This window comes from Mizuhopecten yessoensis, unplaced genomic scaffold (assembly GCF_002113885.1).
Source record: "Mizuhopecten yessoensis strain PY_sf001 unplaced genomic scaffold, ASM211388v2 scaffold11129, whole genome shotgun sequence".
NCBI classification, from domain to species: domain Eukaryota; kingdom Metazoa; phylum Mollusca; class Bivalvia; order Pectinida; family Pectinidae; genus Mizuhopecten; species Mizuhopecten yessoensis.
Window position 1 is genome coordinate 393,266 of NW_018408894.1, and position 22,347 is coordinate 415,612.

The 22,347-nt window shown below is 34.6% G+C and overlaps 1 protein-coding gene across 2 annotated transcripts; it reads right to left on the bottom strand.

Annotated features, from left to right (window-relative positions):
* Window positions 1-6,143: 6,143 nt before the first annotated feature.
* On the bottom strand, window positions 6,144-19,900 carry LOC110466313. 2 transcript variants are annotated; one of them, XM_021522731.1, is made up of 7 exons: window positions 19,820-19,900; window positions 19,168-19,265; window positions 18,644-18,818; window positions 12,909-13,189; window positions 10,669-10,905; window positions 9,830-9,925; window positions 6,144-8,911 (listed from the first exon to the last, which is right to left on the bottom strand). In XM_021522731.1, the coding sequence occupies exons 2-7, from the start codon at window positions 19,190-19,192 to the stop codon at window positions 7,965-7,967; spliced, it is 1,761 nt and encodes a 586-aa protein (XP_021378406.1). In that variant the 5' UTR covers window positions 19,193-19,265; window positions 19,820-19,900; the 3' UTR covers window positions 6,144-7,964. The 2 variants fall into 2 exon arrangements, with proteins under 2 accessions (XP_021378406.1, XP_021378405.1); XM_021522730.1 differs by having other exon boundaries at window positions 6,144-8,914.
* Between the last annotated feature and the right edge of the window lie 2,447 nt (window positions 19,901-22,347).

The window sequence follows — 22,347 nt, forward strand, 5'->3', positions numbered from 1 at the left end:
ATTTTTTTATCGGGTATAAGATATATTTGTAACATTACGATATCGTTAGCTAGAATAAAGTATAATGGTAGTTCTTAGTTCTTGCTCGAAGTTATTTGAAAGTGAAAGTAGAATATATTATTACTTATCACGTTTTCACATTAATCTATGTCTGATGACTATAGGCATCTCACTACCACTTCAGAAAATACAGAAAAAAAATGTTATACAGTTCTCTGGCAAATAGAATATCATAATAAGCGGTTCCAATGTGCTGTTATTATTTATTTCGGTTTCGGTTTCGGACTCCGGTGGTGCAATGCAGGACATTGCACTTGCCTTTATTTCAAATGTTGCATGTGGTCAGGTAATAATAATTTGTTTTTAACAGAGGACATTTTTGGGCAAAAGTTTATCGAATTGTCGGGGGCTTGAAATCCCTGAGCACTCATCCCTTCGATTGCCGATTGACACCCATATTACGGTACTATGCCGACTGCATCGTCGAGTATCTTGACGTGTGAACTGAATGCTTTTGTAAAGATTGCGTGGCAAGGTACGTTTTCTGAATCAGTGAATACCATACTAATGTGTTCCGACATAAACAGTGTGAAATATGTATAAAGCCAATATATAATCCACGTCTCTGACGCACTGCCACCTTGATGTTGAAGTCAATATATTATATTTTGGGGTCATTGCGAGCGTAGCAAGCTTATCTGATTTTAATATTTTCATTTCTTGAGTAATGGTTCTGTAACTGTGTATCACACTTCCCGCGTTATATCTGTCCCCTCCCCTCTAACATGTTTATAAACTCGGTGTTGAACTGTTGACATTTCCCCAGCATCAATTAAATTGGTCAGTGAACCATAATAGGGACGTTTGTACCTGTAAGTTTTGTGGTCCGTAGTAGTAACAGGGTAAAAGTGTTAAATTTAAAAGTTTTTAATAAGAGAATCTTTTTCTTGCATGATGGATAAGCAGGTTGTTTTTTTCGGTTGAAAATTGAAATACCTGTAAATAAATATAAAAAAATGGTAATATATTCATGATTCATTCCACTCTGGCATTTTACCTTAAAAATGCAAGTTGGGAAAGTACAAGGTTGCTAGCCAAGACAGGTATCTAACTTAATTTTGTGCAACACTATATGGTTCAGATTACATGCGTAGCAAAATAAATTGGAATGGTAATACCTGTCCGCAAAAAATCTGGATCCGACCCTAGTCAGTTTTAAAGAAAATATAATAAAAACTGTTGAACATGGAAAAAGCATGACTAATAAAAATGACTGTTAAATATGATATAAAATAAACCTTTTAACAATGAAAACAACCAAATCATTAAATGCTGTATTCTTTCTCATATTTCAGGCAGCACAGGAAGCTTTGAAAGATGTGAATAAATCCAAATTAATGCAATTATCAAAAACAACTGGATCGAAACTGAAGATATTATTATCTGCAATAAAGATTGAACACGTGATCACTAAATGGACTGCATGTGCAGTTGTCGCCCTATATGGATTCAAACTTGTCCATCGAAGCCATTTTATCACATATTTGTTTTAGATACACTGGGATTACATGATCTCTCATAAAAAAAATCAAAAAAATCCTTGATGAAGATCTCCCTGAATTGAGTCATTTCGGTACATATTTAACGACTATTGTACATACGTTTCCAGCGTAGCCGTAATCGACATCGATTTTGTGGATAACTCATACACGTTTTACACCTTTATGTGCAGACGCTTCATTGGCCATTTGTCTGATGCAGGTGACAGTGTACATATCGTACTAGTCATCGAAACGTAACATAGACATTTTATTGGTTGTGTAAAAAGAACTTCTCATAATCCATACTTACCAACCTGAAGAAAATGTTAAGAAATACTGGAAAGCATGTGTCTGGACTAGATTCAGTACTTTGATTGTTCTATGTAGCAATTTTTATCGCCCGCTTTCACCGAAACGGGGGATATTAGTTTGGGTCTGTCTGTCTGTCTGTCACGTTTCGTTTCCGTGCAATAATTACAACAAATGTTAACCAATTTTCTTCAAACTTGGTCACAGGGTTAAATGACTTAAGAGCTCCGCCAAGTTCGATGACCAATAAAGAAAAACGTCATTATCTGCCACGCTTCGTTTCCGTGCAATAACTACAACAAATGTTAACCGATTTACTTCAAACATGGTCACAGGGTTAAATGCCTTAAGGGCTCAGCCAAGTTCGATGACCACGTTCAGCGGACCCCATTTGGCGGAGTTATGGCCCCTTGAATACCGAAACCTATCTGCTGGTTTTTTTTTCTGTGCAATAACAAATGTAAACCGATTTTATTCAAACTTGGTTAGATTTTGATGTAAATCTGTATATAGGGATATTAGGAGACTGCGAATAAAACCGAATTAGTTTCGTTACCATAGCAACCACACAGAGGCTTCTGATTGGTGGAAATTCAGATAATGTTCGATTTTGATGAAAATCGTTATAGAGGGGTATAAGGGGACTGCAAATTCAACCGCATATGTTTCGTTGCCATAGCAACCCCATGGATGCTTCTTATTGGTCGAAATTTATATATTTTTTCGATTTTTATAAAAATTGGTATATAGGGATATTAGGGGACTGCGAATAAAAGTTTCGTTACCATAGCAACCACACGGAGGCTTCTGATTGGTCGCAGTAAAGATATTGTTTGATTTCGATGAAAAATGGTATATATGGGTATTAGGGGACTGCAAATTCAATCGCATACTTTCCGTAGCCATAGCAACTACGTATATACACAGAGGATTCTGATTGGTTGCAATTTAGAAATTGCTCAATTTCACTCAAATTTAGTATGTACATTGTAGGTGTATTATGGCAATGCGATCCTTTTCTGATGCATCTTTGCGACTATGGGGGCAGTTTGGGGGACATTTGTAATGGTCCCCCATTACAATTAGTACTTGTTGCTGTAGATATTGTTCAGATGTTTCAACCAAATTCCTTATGCACATCCAACTCATGTTAAGTTTGCCAACCGATGTGATTTGTGCATATTTACGAATAATCAATGAGGTATAGGTTTTTTCTTCAAGTTTCAAGCTATACTTTATGTCTCAACAGCACGATACTCACATGTTTAAACATAACCTCAATAATGTTAACCTACAATATGTCCTACAAGCGGGGGATATAAATTCCACGAATTTGCTTGTTTTTCTAGTACTTGTCCGTTGCACTTAACTGGCTATGCAGTCCACACATTGAAGTTTCTGTTCAGTATTCTAAGTAAATGATGTTGTCACGGTGTTTTGTTATTTATCGGATTTCGACTAAGAGACTTAAGTATTTTGTGAACCGCAATTAAACAACTTGCTCATCCAATCTTTTTAGACATTTTGTTTCTTTTCCACTGTTTTTGTTATTGTTTGTTTGGCATTTTGAGAGGGGTTAGTTAAAATGTCTTTTGTTTTGGTATCTCGTCGGTGTCTTTCGTATCGATGTTTATGTATATTTCGTTTTTAGATGCTGATAGTATGACATAATAATTCTTTTAATTTACTGTATTCTTCGTTTGCTTGCTCAGTCTAATTTTATTTTATTTAGTTCATATTGGACTTTTATCTTATTTTAGGCACTGGATACTCTGTTTTTATTCTGTGGCGGAGGACAATTATTGTGGCGGGTTCAAAGAGGGAACATTCCCACACAGTTTTCCCAGGAATCTAACCACGGTCTGTTCGTGTGGAAGCTTATTATCATTCGGTGGACCGTTTATAAAATATCAATTTTTAGAATGGTAGTAGGATACATATGGCAATATGGAGATACCTATACATCCGATTATATTATTAAAATGACTAAAAGCAGAATGTGTGTATATTAAAGCAAGAATATAAAGAAAACGTAAATTCATCTTCTAAGTGTTCACTGTACAATTTTATTGACGAAAATGTCTGTTTACAACCATATCTAACAAAACCAATACGAAATACAAATATGAAAGAAATTACAAAAATTAGACTGTCATCTCACAAATTAAATATTGAAATTGGTAAGTATAAAGATTTAGATAGGATTGAAAGAACATGTGCATACTGCAACAGTGCGGATATCGAAGAAGAATTTCATTTTATATGTTTTGTAGATTTAAGAAAGCGTTTTATTAAGAAATATTACTATGAATGACCTAACATAAATTTATCCAACTTAAGGAAACAGTGAACGAAAATCAGATAACAAATTTAGCCAAATATATTAAGCTGAGTAATAAGAAAAGAAAAGACTATGTACCAATACAACGAGGAATGTCTCTCTACACTATACCAATAGATATGCATATGTGTGTGTATGTATTTGTGTGTGTTTGTGTATGTGTGTGTATGTATTTGTGTGTGTGTGTGTGTGTGTGTGTGTGTGTGTGTTTGTGTGTGTGTGTGTCGATATGGGTTTGTGATTGCATTGTTTATTTTTGTATATATGTTTATTTTGAACTCGTGAGCCGTAAGATTCAAGGTAATAAAGAACTGAATTTGCGATTTGAAATAGACATGTAGAGCTATACTATTCAATGGGATATCCAACAATGTGTGAAATTACGAAGTTTGCAAAGTCCTACCGTGTAAGATATAAAACGGATATATATACCAATTATAGAACGTGAGAGAGTATGGTATTGTGTTAACCCCCAACCCAATCCTTTATTTTGTAAATGACCTATACATATACAGGGTAAAATAAATACAACATATATCACATTTCCTTTCAAATGACCACACCTGTGTGCATTAATTCGAATGTTGACGTATTTTATTAAGTGTCCAATAGTGTTAGCCAACATAGATCACGGTATTCTGCAATAACCTCTGAAAGTCACGGATATTCTAATTCATATTAAATAATATTATGTTGTATATCAAAGACCGGAAAATGTGTGATTTTATTTTACCATATTTGGGTGAGAGGGGTTGAACTGTTGAGGTCCGGCTGATACCCTTGTCACCTGAGAGTAGCAATTGTAGCTACATGATGGTATTGACATTGGCCTTCATTCCCCCACGAAACATTACAGTAAACCTTACCCAGTGTTTGTATAGTATTGATCATCTTTGTCACATAAAAGCACTGCTGACATATTTGTTTTAAGAAATATTTGTATATGGCATTATTTTGCATTCAATTCTAGTGCGTGTATACAACATATAACAATGGGCTTTGTGGGAAATGAAGTTGTGTTCGGGGGTTATGACGTAGATTCGGAGAAAGATAACAAGGATGGTTTTTATTTTGCATTTATTAAATGCTCATTAAACTTGAATATGTTTTTGATAAGTCGGTAACATTTCAATTTTGTTTTCGGGAGTTCTAGATAGATTGTTTCCCCTGTTGACAAATAAATAACGTTAAAAGGGGTTTCTATCGGAGATAATCTGTGGGAGAGAATTCAATCTACTCCTGATAAAAAGTATATTAATCAGCTTGGCCTGCCTGCTTGATTAACAGCTATGATATTTCATTATCTGTCGTGTGAGATATACCGACAGGTTTCAAATGTTATGTAGGAAACAAATAATATTCCTGAACTCCTCCTTTGTGTTGTGTTGTATGCTATCTTTTCGATCCCCACAACCACACACCTCCTCCTCATTTTGTTACTGTTATAAAAATGTGTATGAAAACGAGAACAAAGTAAGACAGACTATTTTACCTGGCCTTCAGCCTCGAAAAATAGTTTCCCATTTTAGGGAAAACAAAATGTAGAGACTTCAATCTACTCCCCAAGGAAAAAATAATCGTTATCATGACCTGCATGATTAGTAACTATGAAGTTTGATAGTCTGCTTAGACCCAGGATTTGTATATTCTGACTATGATCTAATAAATACTAAAAAGTGAAGCCAAGCAGGATTAAGGACATGGAGATATCGTTCAAACTGATATTGACAATTATGAAGACGTCATCTGCAATTAGAATCAATATAGCTTGTCTAGATAAAGACGCCCAATAAAACTAGAAGAAACCGAAAGTGTGAACTCAAACACTTTAATAGATATTCAGACATTGTATACAACGTAACAGATACATACTACTGTCAGAAATTAACAGATAAGAAACGTTTTGATTGGTCACAAATTCCAATCAATATTATTTAAAGCAAGAAGCACCATATTGTTATCATACTTTTTTTTTTTTGTTATTTCCAATTCTATATATTATTATAACAGATAATATGCTATTTATAAAGAAAGGGCTTTACAAGATATCAATACATGTTCTGCTTCGTGTTTGTGTCGATTATCAGCAATCTTTGATGTCATCGATACACTAGTTCTGTGGAATACATGTGAACAAATACCAGTAACACGATGGAAGGAAGCACCAAGTTAACAGTTCTGTTTGTCGATGCAGCAATCCAAACAAAGAAAACATGTATTGCTGCATATGGTCATTTTGTCCAATTCAGATTTATCAATGTAGCTTAAGTCCAAAGAATAAATGTCTAAAGTGTTCCAAAACATATTTAGATTACAACGAAAATGGAAATGTGTCTCTAAAACCCTTTATCACGTTCACAACTTAGTCTTCAACCGTTAGTGTTTACTTGGTATGTAGAAACAGACGTGATAAAGATCTTTTTATCATTGGAATATCTACATATATAGGTAATGTCTACATTTATAGGAAGTATCAACACTTATAGGTAATATCAACATTTATAAGTAGTATCAACATTTATAGGTAATATCAACATTATAGGTAATATCAACATTTATAGGTGGTTTCAGCATATGTTAGGTTAGTCGTATCAACAATCGTGATTCATATCAGCCTATGTTTGTGAAATCAGCTAAAGGTACAGTTGAGCAGTCTTGTGATAAAGGAAGTTCACGTCTCTTATTCTTGATCAATTAAATATCTGTATATAATGTAGGCAAGCAAGTTCCCATTGAACGTAATATTGATAAATATGACTTTGATTTTAAAAATGCCTATTAATATTCTTAAAGATTCTTACAACTTTTATAGTTCCAGAAAAACGAATAATTGAGCAAAATGTGATAGACTATTTTCATATAAGATAATTCGCAAAATCATACCCATTGTCTGTATCTATTACATCAACGTACAGTATGACATATTTGAGGTAAGTATTCCTTTACAGTTACTATAGACCTACAGTATGTAACTGAACTCATGGAGTGAGAACACAGTTACCGGAGGTTAATGAGATATTTTCACTTTCTTACCTAATATATATATTTAAAAGAATTGAAAACCATGAAAGCATTCTGATTTTGGACACCAAAGAGACGTGCCTAACGATGTATCTGTAATGTTTAGATAATGCTCACGTAAGTTAACAGTGGTACATTGTCAGGACACATGAGGGACATTACCTTACCAAATATCGGTTGTATATAGGCAATTTTCCACTTCAAAGAATTGAGATGCATGTTCAATGAGTATAGGGGTCGATTTAGTATATTAAAACCAAGTTAAATAGGTAAAACTAGATATATATCGTTCAAATATTATAATCAGCACAATACAATGTTGATTTCGATTTTTCAAGACCCATTACATCAACACGAGTCCGTGCTAATCCGATGCAATCATGTCCTTTCATCTGATACGACAGCCGTATTGTGTCAACCAGCTCTCACAAAGAAGAAAGCGGGACACTATCTGACCGGATAGATCACAACAGCGATGTCTATCAATGTCAAATGAATAGCAATTGCATATAATCCTGCAGGCACAAGACAGGAAGTTAACCAAACAAACAATATTTCACGGTCTTATTTAAATTGTGTCTGGTAGTTGCACATTTCACCGTTTTTTATCCACAGATAACTCGCTAACAAAATATGTTTCAAACACAATATTGTTTGGTTAGAAAACAACAATACTTCTCAGCACTGCACAACACATGCGTCAGAGTACACAGAACTTTCGAGAGCAACGTGCCTATTGAACGTTTCACAAATCAAACCATTCGAAGCCAAATCGGCTCCTTACTGTTGTCTCTCCTATGTAAATGCCTACCATGAAGTTCTGTGCTTATTATTCTGTTTGGGAGCATATCTGCTTCATGATCGTCATTAGATGACTTACACAGTGGTACATCATTATAACATGGGTTCATGTGCTTATTCATAGGCGATTTTGAGGAGGATCTTGCCAAGGACTTTCTAGAAGCGTTTCCTGAAGTGCTTGAAGACTGTATCGATAAAGAGCTATGATGTTCAGGTGAATTATTTGAACTTTGGTCTGTTCCTGTTCTATTTGAAGAACTTCTTGACCCCATTGTCATTGACGACGTCGATCCGCTGCTTAACGAGGAATTCGGGTTTTGCGTTTTGGCAATTGCATTGTTTGTGGGTACAGAAAGCATTGTCATATCATTCCGTTGCAAAGATATGTCGTCTTTAAAGTTTTGATGAGTTGGGGACGTAGTAGCGCTCACAACAACAGGACAACTCGAATCTGTAAACAATCTCACTTTTGGAATCGACGGATCATCATGGCGCACGTGACGGACGCGACTTTCTTTCTTGTTCCTACAGCAGCAGCTCCTCACATTATTGTACATATTGTGAAAGTCTGCCTTCAGCGTGCCGAGGTCCATGATACAGATAGATATTAGGACTATGGCAAGCATCCCTACGCCAAATGACCCGATCCCCGTTGCTGATATTCTGTCGTCACTCGCACTGATAAACTTGCGTTTGTGGAGGGAAGTGGTTTTCTTATTTACCGTGAGTTCCTTCTTCAGTAATTCAACTTTCTCTTCAATCGTGAGCTCCGGTCCGTTAACAATGCTACAGGGACACACGCACATTGGTTGGGATGTCGATGTCGTTGTCGTCGTTCGGAGCACCTCTGTAGTCGTTAGGACATCAGTAGTTGTCATGTCAGCAGCACTTGTTTCGTCTGCTTTAAAAAAAACACAGACAAATATAAACTATTATGGGCGTATTGACAGACGAGGCTAGTACCTGTGATCAAACTACAGGAGTTAAAATAAGCGTGGTGCACTGTAACTTTATCAAATAAGTTGAGTGTACTTTTTCTGTTTCACTTTTACACCCATAATGGTTTATATTATGGGTGTATAGTAAGACGAGGCTAGTACCTGTGGTTTTATGTAAGATGTAAACATGATGTAAGCTGTTTGATAACTCGATCATCATACTCATCAAACGTACGAAGCGCAAATGTCGGAAGAAATGTTAAGATTGTACAAGCTCAGGGTTTTTTCGGGTGTATTTTTACCAAAATGTTTTCAAAATACGAAGACCTTTAATATGACCTTTTATATAGACAGCAACGACAACAACAACAACAAAATACTATTAGGATCAAAATACTAAAAATACAAAAGTTCACCAGACATTGGGGATCAAACAAGTAACACTAGAACAATATAAGGAAAATAATCTAACGTAAAACTGAACATTTTCGCGATGTGATCTGCTCGCAGCATTTTTCGCCTTAAAACTGTATATATTTATAAATAGTACCGACTAAAGATGTTAAGAATATAAAGATTTCAGATCCATTGTAATCAATTCAAAAAGTCACAACGCCAATATTTCCAAACGTGAGCAAGTGGGAAAACAATTAGACAGGGATCAGCCCCGAAGCCTTCTTGTGATATCTATTTGAATATGTATAAACTTGTAAATGGAATTTCTACGAATAATATCAGTACACGTTGACAATTAGGCTGATACAACTTTCGGTAACTTATTATGATACACCAGCAAGGACATCGACCAACTTGTACTTCATTTAACAAGTTTTTGAAAGATAATTAATACGACTCTCATACATTGGATTTTTACGTACCTGTAGAAGTACTTTGTACCGATGTTGTCTCCTCTGGGAGACAGATGCCAGTGGGATACGGATCGACATTGTTTATGTTACTGGTATCACCGAACCCTGTAACAGATCAAACGACTTTTATATATTAAACATATAACTCAATCTTTACTAACATCAATGGAAGGAGTTCTGATGTAGGATCCTGATTTGTTCAACTCTTATAGTTAAATTGATCCCTTGATTTCTTGATTATGAAGCAGACGACTATCCTCTTCACTACCAAGTACGATATTGCGTATGCTAGTACTTTCAACATTATTTAGGATAACTTCCCAAAATCTTTTCAATGCCAGTATATTGCAGAGAAGAGTTGGAACTCGACACTTCACAATAACCATTTAAAATGTTTTGTCTAATAGATATACTTTTGTCGATTTTCTGATAGTCATTCTGTGAAAATCAACACCAGATATAAGATTCGACTCCAAATAAGACAAGAAAAAGAAACTATATGAATACCATGGATTTATTTAAGCATACATGAGTACATGGACACCTAGTTCGTCGGTTCACAAATTGTTATCCGTGGTTATATGGCCTTTGCAACCAGCCAATATCTTTCTCAGCTCCCTGGGGAGCATACAGCCGGAGCTGCCATTTCGGCGCTAACAGCTAGCATTCAACAATTCTAGCACTGCCCAACCACGTACTCATTTACAGGTGAGTAAACTGGAACAAGTGGAGTAAAGCTCAAATATACAACACAGTGCCGTGCCGTGACTCGAACCCGCAAGCCTTCGGTCACGAGCCTGGCGTCCGTGCCTCCATCTTATGAATAGACATACTCGAACGTGGCTTACCGTTATCATTGGAACAGGTATTTATTGTTTTATTTCCATATAACAAACACATCCGATAGAATGCCGAGCTCTGGTTGGCTGTTACGTTAAAAACATGACAAATCCCCAAACCGGAAATGCTTGTAAAGTTAGTACGGCATTCTGGGTAGCTCTGGCACATGTCTATACACTGATTGTTATCAGTGACGACTCGGACATACTCGTCACAGCCATGGGTAATACACGCGCCATCTGCACCTACACATGGAATATAAAGAATAAAAACATAGATCATGATCTGTTTAACCGGTTTTCATTACCTTAATAACTTAACTGAAGATATTTTACGTGGTAACTAATTGATTTCTAATTCTGAACTAAATAAACATCTTATGCCCAAATCAAGAAACTATTAGAGATATCTGCTTTTCAAAAAGAGAAATCTTTATTGAAATATGTATACCTTTAAATGAATTAAGGATATCTAATATAATTTAGATTATATCAGAAAGACATATATATTTGTTAAGAATTATATGATAATAACTTTAATATAACAAAGAGGAGAACTAGAAAAGCTCATAGCTGTGTGCCTAGTGTCATGAAGTCAGGGAAATTAATTTTCAAAAAGTAAATTAACCTAGAATCTAATGGTAAAATGACGTAACGTGAAAGACTTATGGCACGTCACTGTAGATATCTCAATGACCTAATGAGATATAAAATATACATGGAGATATCTCCCTTTTAGCCATGTCTAAGATTGTCGGTTACCTGCATTTCCTGGATTTCCCTCGATATGTCATGGTACGTATACATGTACCAAATTATTACAGGAAACGTTAACGTTTTGTTTTATCAGTGTTCCTTACCTCCTTACCTCTAATTGACTATTTTGAGTTCGGATTTGAACATGTGCATTGATGGTATCCTATTTTGCCTTGGTTAGGTATAACGACTCTATGTTTGGGAAGAAGTGAAATCATTATAAACAGGCCATGTTATGTCTCATGAGGGGATACCATCTTATCTTTTATCTAATACCTGTATTGTAGCATTGAGATATGCTGCTGTCAGATGGTTATTGTAGAGTACCTGGTAGACTATTGTATATACCTAACGAATTAAATAAATACAGGTAAACAATGTAATTGTATGCCTAAAATATATATTAGAGTGATATATATTTCTTGACAAGAATTGTTAAACATTTTATTGATCAATTTGGGCATCAGTTGTGTTAATGGTCTTACACTCTTTTTGTCCGATAAACAATGGGCACTAATAATGCTTGTACATTTAACCCCATATTTAGAATGACATATTATATTGACGCATGTCTCATTAATTGTTCACTATTTAAATCATATAGATCACATTATAAACGAAGCAAAACAATGTTGACGTCATCAGTCTGTTTGGATACGTCAACATTCAATATTGATTAAAATGACAATACGTCATTACAGTGGAGACAGCAATTGGACTTAGTTCCGGTATAACACTTATATTGATTATGTATTTTATTTGCTTTTATGGAGGTAAACACATGGTATTATCAATCTTAATCCAAAGTTAGTTAATATGTTTCTTCGATTGACACAACCACATATTGTCTGAATGCTTAAAGCTACACTCAGTTTAAATGTTTTGGTTTCAATGTTTATTGTTTGGTTATTTTCTCTTGAGAAAAGTATTCACAGAAATATTGAGCATTGTTAAATTTCTTAACCTTGTTAATATCACTTTCCACTTGATAATGACGTCATTATACCAAATCAGTTTCTATCCTCATTTGATTGTTGTTACATATTTTAAATGACGATATAGCATAAAGTACAATATATAAGCTAATGGTGTTGTATTTGGACACATTTCAAATCTAACTTCGAAAACAATTTCTAGAAAAACAGCCTAAATCTTTACATCTTTCAAATACTAAAATAAGTAAAAGAAAATCATAAAGAATAAAGAAGATAATGTAGACAGTTTCTAACTACTCAACCTGTGCAAAGGGGTTTGTTTTCAATACAAAGATATCCTCCTTGAGCAACAAATCTTAAGTGTATTTATGTAAAAGAATTAACACTATTAGTGAGTAGTTATAAGATAAGACTTTATTTCTAAATACTAAATACTCCATCTATTATTTTCTTTAATAAAACGACACTTGTACAAATGTCTGAAAGTGTTTGAATTGAGTAATATCTTTCTGTAAGCATTGCAAGAATGGTATACGCATTTGGATGTTTAGAACTTACTACTTAATGGTTCGCTGCATACAAAATAGTTGTCTGTGGGACAGTTGTCTGCCAGCCAGATTTTGAGAAGAATAGTAGTAAATGGTTTGAAGTAAACATCGAAAGCTAAACATTGATGTTCTGGTTCATAATTACGGCCAGCGCTAGTCCATTCTATCCACGAGGGGATGTCGCAATCAACCCACACCAGTGACGTCTTATTATTTGGGTCTGGAGCATGGAGACCGAACCAATACCTGGAGTTGTCGATGTTCCTGTAAAGGGCTTCTCCCTCGGGGTTCCTAAAATAGGAAAACAGGTTAGATGAGCATGTTGTTTCTTACTTACAACAAGGAAAAGAAAGTTAAACATTTGTGTTGGTATACAATTTCAGTACAAATAATCAACTTTGACTAAAATGCTTAGAGAGGTTACGTTTTTTTAGGTGAGTGTTGTTAAACGTATACAGAATTATGCACCGAAACTGCTTAGCAACCACGTATTATGTTTAAGTAACAATACAGTCCTGAGATTTATCTTTGGGTGCATTGATGTGACAAAGATACATTTTGAAAAGAACACAATGCATCCATAAAATAAGATTCTTATTTGGAATATCCAAACATTATACAAATGATAAAATGTTTTGAAAATACACGTTAACAAATATATAAAAATCGATGAAACTTATAGACACGTTACAATTTGTAACTCTATTTATTAAGGTGTTTAGAGTGTAATAGTATTTACACATTGTTCGCTCTGATATGTTCGTCATTTACATATCGGTTATCGCAAAATTAAGAAACAGACCATTTTATTTACTACAGAGATACGGTCCTAACTTACAAACATGTGAAATATCGGATCGAACATTTTGTTCGGAATATCTTGGCGCCAATTAGTGTGTTGCTCATGTGAACTCATTATTCTGTCCGCCATTTTTGTTTGGTTCGAGTCGTCGGGAAGTACATTAAACATTGATTCGGGAAAAATCCTCTATATTGTTTTACAGAAATTCAAACTTGAATATAAAGTACAACTGTGAATTCGCTATATTGGAAACACCACACCCATGCCCCGGAAGAGTGTCACAAATAGCATTCGTTTATTACACAGGCATATATCATACACACCAACTCTTGTGCTCCACATATTCGTGTACGCGTGCCTCCACACAAAGACGTGTGCAATCTGTGACGTCAGACACAGAGGCATTGCTTATGTTTTCTATAGCGATCTTAATGTTAATTTTTCTATAGATTTTATTTCCGTAGCTCATGTAGAACACATTTTTGTTCGGTCGAAGTGCCCAGAAAGGTTAAGTCTCAGTTTGTTGACCAATTATGAAGAACCATCAATAATATGGATACCCACTTTCATATATCACACCTGTATAAAGAATTACACACTTTTCTTTTCATTATCATTTAACACAACTGGTTATCTGAAATTATTGCATATGTATTCATGTTTATTGTCTTGTTTCTATGCTGATGTGATGATGCACGCAGACTTGGTATTGATATATAATCGGCCTAGCGGGAAGTCCATTAGTCCGGAAATAGACCCGGATCTGACCAGCCAAGCAGAATAAACGCACGACCTTTACATGAACCAGTATCGCAGTTATAAACTATGGCCGTTAGGTAGGATTGGTTTCGATCATTTCCCCATTGCTTGTGATATGTACTCAATTATTAACATTCTTGTAGTTTTTTCGGTCGGTAAGCCTCACCCAATGTATTAACAAAGTAGTTTTTATCGAGAATCACTAAGAAGTGGGTGATACTGACACCTCTGAACATTGTTAGCCGGGCAGTGAACCCAGGGTAGACTGACGGGTGCCCGGTGTATTTGCTGCTAGCCTGCTGTATAATACTTCAACTAGGAACAACTTCAAGCACACAGGTCAGCTTTATACACACATTCAGTGTTCTATCAAAAAACAGTTTTAATTTCCTACAGATTTTTCAATAATTGCTCCAACATTACATTACTATCTGTATGTGTATATATACGTAAGTATTCGATATATCACAATAGTTAGTACGTTTCAGCTTATCAATCCCACAGAAACAAAGCTACGGCAGGGACAATAGGTAAACGGTTGGTAAACAAACATTCACTTTATACCGGAAATCATGTTAAGTAAAGCTTTCTATTGGTGAACTTCAATAATGAAAACACACGTTCAATGTAAATTCAAAAGCAACGTTGAACCTTCTATACATGTTCCAATGTTTGTGTGACAAAATGGTCTAATGGAATTCATTTATAATATGTTTATAATAGGTACAATTCAGCCCAAAGTATATTGACCCGAAACAATAAAGCAATTCCAAAAAACAATAACAATAGCTTACCATACGGCGAATACCACGTTTTACATATTTCTTACAATAACAATAGCTTACCATACACCGAATACCACGTTTCACATATTTCTTACAATAACAATAGCTTACCATACACCAAATACCGCGTTTCACATATTTTTTTCAGTAACAATAGCTTACCATACACCAAATACCACGTTCACATATTTATTTCAATAACAATAGCTTACCATACACCAAATTCCGCGTTTCACATATTTTTTTCAGTAACAATAGCTTACAATACACCAAATACCACGTTCACATATTTATTACAATAACAATAGCTTACCATACACCAAATACCGCGTTTCACATATTTCTTACAGTAACAATAGCTTACCATACACCAAATCCCACGTTTCACATATTTCTTACAATAACAACAGCTTACCATACACCAAATACCAGGTTTCACATATTTCTTACAGTAACAATAGCTTATCATACACCAAATACCACGTTCACATATTTCTTACAAGAACAATAGCTTACCATACACCAAATACCACGTTTCATATATTTCTTACAGTAACAATAGCTTACCATACACCGAATACCACGTTCACATATTTCTTAAAAGAACAATAGCTTACCATACACCAAATACCACGTTTCCCATATTTCTTACAATAACAATAGCTTACCAAACATCAAATACCACGTTTCAAATATTTCTTACAATAACAATAGCTTACCAAACATCAAATACCACGTTTCAAATATTTCTTACAATAACAATAGCTTACCATACATCAAATACAACGTTTCACATATTTCTTACAATAACAATAGCCTACCATACACCAAATACCACGTTTCACATACTTCTTACAATAACAATAGCTTACCATACATCAAATACCACGTTTCTCATATTTCTTACAGTAACAATAGCTTACCATACATCAAATACCACGTTTCTCATATTTCTTACAGTAACAATAGCTTACCATACATCAAATACCACATTTCACATATTTCTTACAATAACAATAGCCTACCATACACCAAATACCACGTTTCACATACTTCTTACAATAACAATAGCTTACCATACATCAAATACCCCGTTTCACATATTTCTTACAATAACAATAGCCTACCATACACCAAATACCACGTTTCACATACTTCTTACAATAACAATAGCTTACCATACATCAAATACCACGTTTCTCATATTTCTTACAGTAACAATAGCTTACCATACACCAAATACCACGTTTACATATTTCTTACAATAACAATAGCTTACCAAACATCAAATACCACGTTTCAAATATTTCTTACAATAACAATAGCTTACCAAACATCAAATACCACGTTTCACATATTTCTTATAAGAACAATAGCTTACCATACACCAAATACCACGTTTCACATACTTCTTACAATAACAATAGCTTACCATACATCAAATACCACATTTCACATATTTCTTACAGTAACAATAGCTTATCATACACCAAATACCACGTTCACATATTTCTTACAAGAACAATAGCTTACCATACACCAAATATCACGTTTCACATATTTCTTACAATAACAACAGCTTACCATACACCAAATACCACGTTTCATATATTTCTTACAATAACAATAGCTTACCAAACATCAAATACCACGTTTCACATATTTCTTACAGTAACAATAGCTTATCATACACCAAATACCACGTTCACATATTTCTTACAATAATAGTAGCTTACAATATTCTTATAAGAACAATAGCGTACCATACACCAAATACTATGCTTCATATATTTTTACACGAAAGCATATAATCAAACTTGCTTATGCGACAAAACGTTCAATAATTAAGTCAGGATCTTAGTGAGGTACATGTATATCGGTGCTGACGTAATTCCTGGATTGTACAGAAAGACAAAAAATTGGGCCACATGTGTCGCGGGAAATGCTTACACTCCTGAAGCACATTATTTCACTGTTTTGGTGTCCCTACGGTGTTGTCGTCCTTTTCCTACCGACATTGACTTTGACTTCCCCCTCTTCTCCAACGTGGTGGTATTATACAGATTTGTTTGGTATTTTAGCTTATTTCAGTTAGTTGTACGTTGGGTGGTACCGATCCATTTGATAAATTTCGAAAATCAGTCTGTTACATTTGTATCATTTTAACACGCATCAAAAAGGAAAATAGTTTCAAAGAATATCATAGATTATTATGAAATCTATTGACAGATTGAAATTTGATGTCACAATAGCACACTTAGTTATAATTTTGCTGACTTTGGAATAAACCCTTTCACCTTTTGAATGTATATATAGCAAATGACAAATATGATAGTAATGACTGCCCCTTTATGCAAATTTATACACATATCAGGTAATGTATCTTCATTTAATGAACGATTTTGTTGCTTAGAATAGAATCAAATAGAATTTAATTCCAAATGTACTTTTAGCAATTCTGCTGGCGGTGATCGTTTAAAATCTACAGTGCCTAACACATATAAATCTAGTGGCAAAGCATAGTTCCAATTCATTTCGTCAGAGGAGATTAATGACATTGTTGACATGGACGCTAGATTATATGCAAATGTGTATCAATTTCGGGATTAAATTATTGTAATTTTTTGTTGATACTGTCCGTTTTATACCATTATGTTTATTGACAGGTGTTTGTGTTCAATACAAAATTAGCGCCATGTGGACATCTCCTTGCATCGATAGACCCAGGCGGTAGTGATTGATCGGCCTAGTTAACGTTCATTGAGAATTGCAGAGAGCTGCGATGAAGGCAAACAGACAAAGTGGATTTGCTCGAAGTTTTATTACGTAAGGGCTTTTATGTTTTAATTTTGGTAAGCGGTACATACACACAAACTATGCTCATGAAAGAGCGAAAACTATGTACAGATGATCTCAAGCGTGATTTATACATTAATTGACATTCAGCTTTTGAGTATGTCTTTTGTGGCAAAACTGCATATTGCTTAATACATGTAGTAATTATTTTATCAATCGTGAAGGCATATATGGGATAATTCCTAAATACCAACAGAAATTAAAAGTGTGAGACACAGAAATATTCAATGTAGAATAAGTCCAGATTGAAGTTCAAGTGTTTGATATTGTCAATTCCAATTATCTAAAAATACAGTGTATTTTGGTGCACTTACGTATGGTCTGGGAAGTTGGAAACTAAATTCCCAAATTAATTAATATCGCAAAGGTAGCAGGGTTACATTTCTTCTTGGTCAGAGCAAACCATGGTATAACTACGCTGAATTTCGATAATAACACGATGTGCTTTTATATATTAAGTTATCAAAAAAAGACATCAAGGTATTTAGCTGTATTAGAAAGATAACATACATACTGTATTCTCAAAATAGGAGTAATACTTACAACACAAACTTCCAAAAGGTCCAATAGTGTTCATCCGGTATAGTAAGGAGAGTATTGTTGTTATTTTCACATATTTGTCTCGCTTCATTCCATGAGTGTTTGGTCCGGTAAACTGTGAAAACGCTCGGCTCAATTACCCAGGATTGAATATGATCACACACAACACACAGCAGACCTATGAACAGAAGACATATATTTATTGCACCAAAATCTCTTTCTTGTGAGGACGATGTATTAAAAATCAATGTGTGTATTTATTTTTAGTTTATGAGACTTCTTTTTGCGTTATTAAACATTCGTTATCGAGTATTGATTTCGACACATGTTTACAAGGGATGCAATCTATATTTCATGAGATTATTATTTCGCCTTATTTACGAGAAGAATGGACCGCGATTTTAAGAATCTCGCAAGTAAGTGTAATAAATGCAGTATATATGCAAATAATATAAACAATATTTGGTAGTGAAATTAAGTAAAATTTCTGCTAATAAATGCGTTTATGAGTTAAAAATTCAACTTACTGAAAACCACAATTGTCCACAACATTGTGATTACTCAACTGGATATCCAGCCCATATAAGTGAGTGCAACTTTCTTACCGTCTTCATATTGTCGGTTGCTGTAAATGGAAGGCATTGATATCTGACGATTCCTTAGAAAAAAATAATTTGAGTAATGTAACGCACACAAGTTTATTACTTCGTATTAAATAATTAATGTCAAGGTTTTGAATGTCTGAAAATTCTTACTGCATTTCAAAGACAAATCTTTTCGAATTGGATCAAAAACACGGTATATAACAAATGTAATTAATGTATTGTAAAAACAGACGAGAATTGGTAAGACTTCACTTATGTCTGTACTCGATAATTGCATTATTTTCAATAGATTTTCTGTTGTGTTACGTCTGCTTAGAATTGCACTCGTCATGCAAGCAAACAAAAGTATGAACTTTTTGATGTGCACAGTCATGCAGACATCCACGGACCTTACTACCCGTCATAGCTATCATAAAACTCTTCATTATGACAAAACCATATAATAAGAGTATCAATCAGTGTCAGTACATAAAAAACAGAAATGTTCGCAAAATCCTGATAACATAAAACTATGGAATAGGTGAACAGTAAGACATTCATATGTATGTTAGATTAAAAAATAGCAATATCTTACCCTATAGCACCTTGTTTGTCGTTTTCATATGTATACTTTGTCCACCGCTTGGTACTTATCCGCGTGTTTATTACAAACAGGGTACAAGTATTCTAATCTTATTATTCGTATAGTAAATCCTTGCTTTGCACAGGAACAAACTTTTCAAAAAACACCTAACTGTTTGCAAAATGCTCCGACACATTAAAACGGTTCCATATTCTTTCACTTAGATCTTTATCCTTATAATGAAATCCAGAATATTCCACGGTTAATCAGCAACTCGTTTTAAGGCATTTCTCTGTGTTGTGGCACTCGGAAACATTTGCCGACTCTGATGTTACACTACCAAACACACGGACACACCCGTGCTGGCGACGTTATCGATTGTCAAGGTAACACTGATGATGAAGCATTGAATCGACAATCGATTCCATTTACATAAACTATCAGCATTAATCAAGCTCTGTTCTTGACATCTTTTACAAGCTACTATTAGTTGAAATAATGAAGGTTGATTGAAATGAGCAATTGTATGAAGTGAACCTGGAAATGTTTATGGCACAAGTATTGATGGTTATCCTGTTGACCCCTCACATTGGTATATAACAACCGTATTTAGCCTATTGACCCTTCCTCTGTGATGACTCGTCAATTAACTGACCCGTCTCTCTACTGACCTGTCTCTCTTCACTCATCATCATGTGGAATTTTCTATTTCTGTACTTGTTTTTAATGTCATCGTTCTTTTATAACATGCGTCTTCGTAATTTCCTCATTATATGTTTGTACACCAAATTTGATGCATGCAACTATGAGAAAAGAAAAAGCTAAATAAAACTTTTTTTATCATGCTGTGTTTGCTATTTTATAATTTTAAGTGAAACATTTGAGCAATTAGAGGTTTGATTATTAGATTTTTCATTCCAACAGTACATGTACTACCTCTTGTTAGATATAACGTTATATCACTCGTCAAGTATACGCCTGACATTGAAACAATGGATGCGCTTTTAATGTTGCGTGCACTTTATTGTGCTATATTTTAGAGATATTGGATGTAAATTTTCTTTGGAATAGATTCTTTCTATGTGTGTTGATTGGATTGTAAAATCTAAAGTCGAGCCAAGGTAGAAAATGTTCCGTTGAATATACATGAATGTCTGTAAAGTGGAAATCCCTGTAGCTGTATCCTGTGCATAACACTGGCCAATAACGAGACGGTCGTATACGAATGTTCCGGTGTATTGTCTAGACATGCTAATAGCACTTTCACACGTGACATTTATAAATCAGCATATACATATCTAATGTTTTCATACGTTTTTGTTGTTAATTATAGTTCCCCGTGTGTCTAGATCATCTACTGAAGCGAAAGGATGTTTGTTTTTGTAGTCTGTTTTATGGTTTTGTTATTCTACATGACACGGTAAGATGTTTGTGTAGTCTCCGATACAACAACCTCTAGTGCTACCCCTACCGTTATCGTATTCCGATGACATTAACGGTTGTTATTAACGCTCGAAGGGTACGATCAAAACTAATTTATTCAACCCATTTTCTTTGTGCAAGGTATGACCAATATGAAATAAAACCACGAATGCTGTTTCAGCAACAGAAAATTGATGTCACTAACATCTTAACATTAGGTTAGAGGTTTTAATATTGAACCCGAACGATATACGCTTGAAACTAGTACTCCCCTCTTAAACCATCAAATCCAAATTCGTAAGACGAATCTCCAGTGCCTATTTTAAACTTGTCTTGAAAAATCGTCAAAACCAGTGGGATCTGGTCCCGAAAGGGGACATCTCAACAAACGTAATTTTACATGGCAAAAATCAAAGTTGGTGGGCTCTTGGACCGATCAGGATCCACCTCCTTTAAGGTCTGATGTTTTAATTGTTTAAATAAAGTAAAACACAATTAGACATTGACAAACGGCTGTATTTAGTATTACCCTAGCGCTAGTTCCACTCTGTAGCACTAGCAGTTGTAGGTTTAGCTGTTAGTGATCTTTTGCGAAAATGATTGGAGTAAGACATACGCAGATATATTGTTTACTTGACAAGGTTAAGTGTGCGTCCTGTTTGTAACGATAACAACTATACAGATATACATAAAAAGATGCTATATATGCATATTTAATACAATTATGTCAACTAAATAGGTAAATTAGAGAAATTTATCTGACTTCAATAAAAACTGGAAGACAACATGAGTAACCAAACAAAACACATCGTGTAGCATATTTAAAACATGGATTATCATTTTACTGATTATTGAACCGTCTTATATACAATAAACAAAACTATACAATCTACATTACGACAGTAAGCGTATAGTGGCCATGGAAGGTGTTAGCGTTGCTAAAAATTAACATCTACACATATCAGCGTTTCGTACCAAATATAGTTCTGACCACTTCCTAACACATGCTACACGCTCCAAGGAACACTATGTTGCAGAAGATAACAAGCCTCATAAAATGATTATATATTGCATATAAATCACTTTGATAAACGAATTGGAAATATCGGCATTGCCGT

Bases quoted from the DNA above. Each gene is read 5' to 3' on its own strand.
- LOC110466313 (XM_021522730.1), bottom strand. From the start codon at position 19,192: ATGTTGTGGACAATTGTGGTTTTCA. The intron at 13,190-18,643 runs GTAAGTATTACT...TTCCTATTTTAG, and splicing joins ACCTTTTGGAAGTTTGTGTT to GAACCCCGAGGGAGAAGCCC. The intron at 10,906-12,908 runs GTAAGTTCTAAA...TTCCATGTGTAG, and splicing joins ATGCAGCGAACCATTAAGTA to GTGCAGATGGCGCGTGTATT.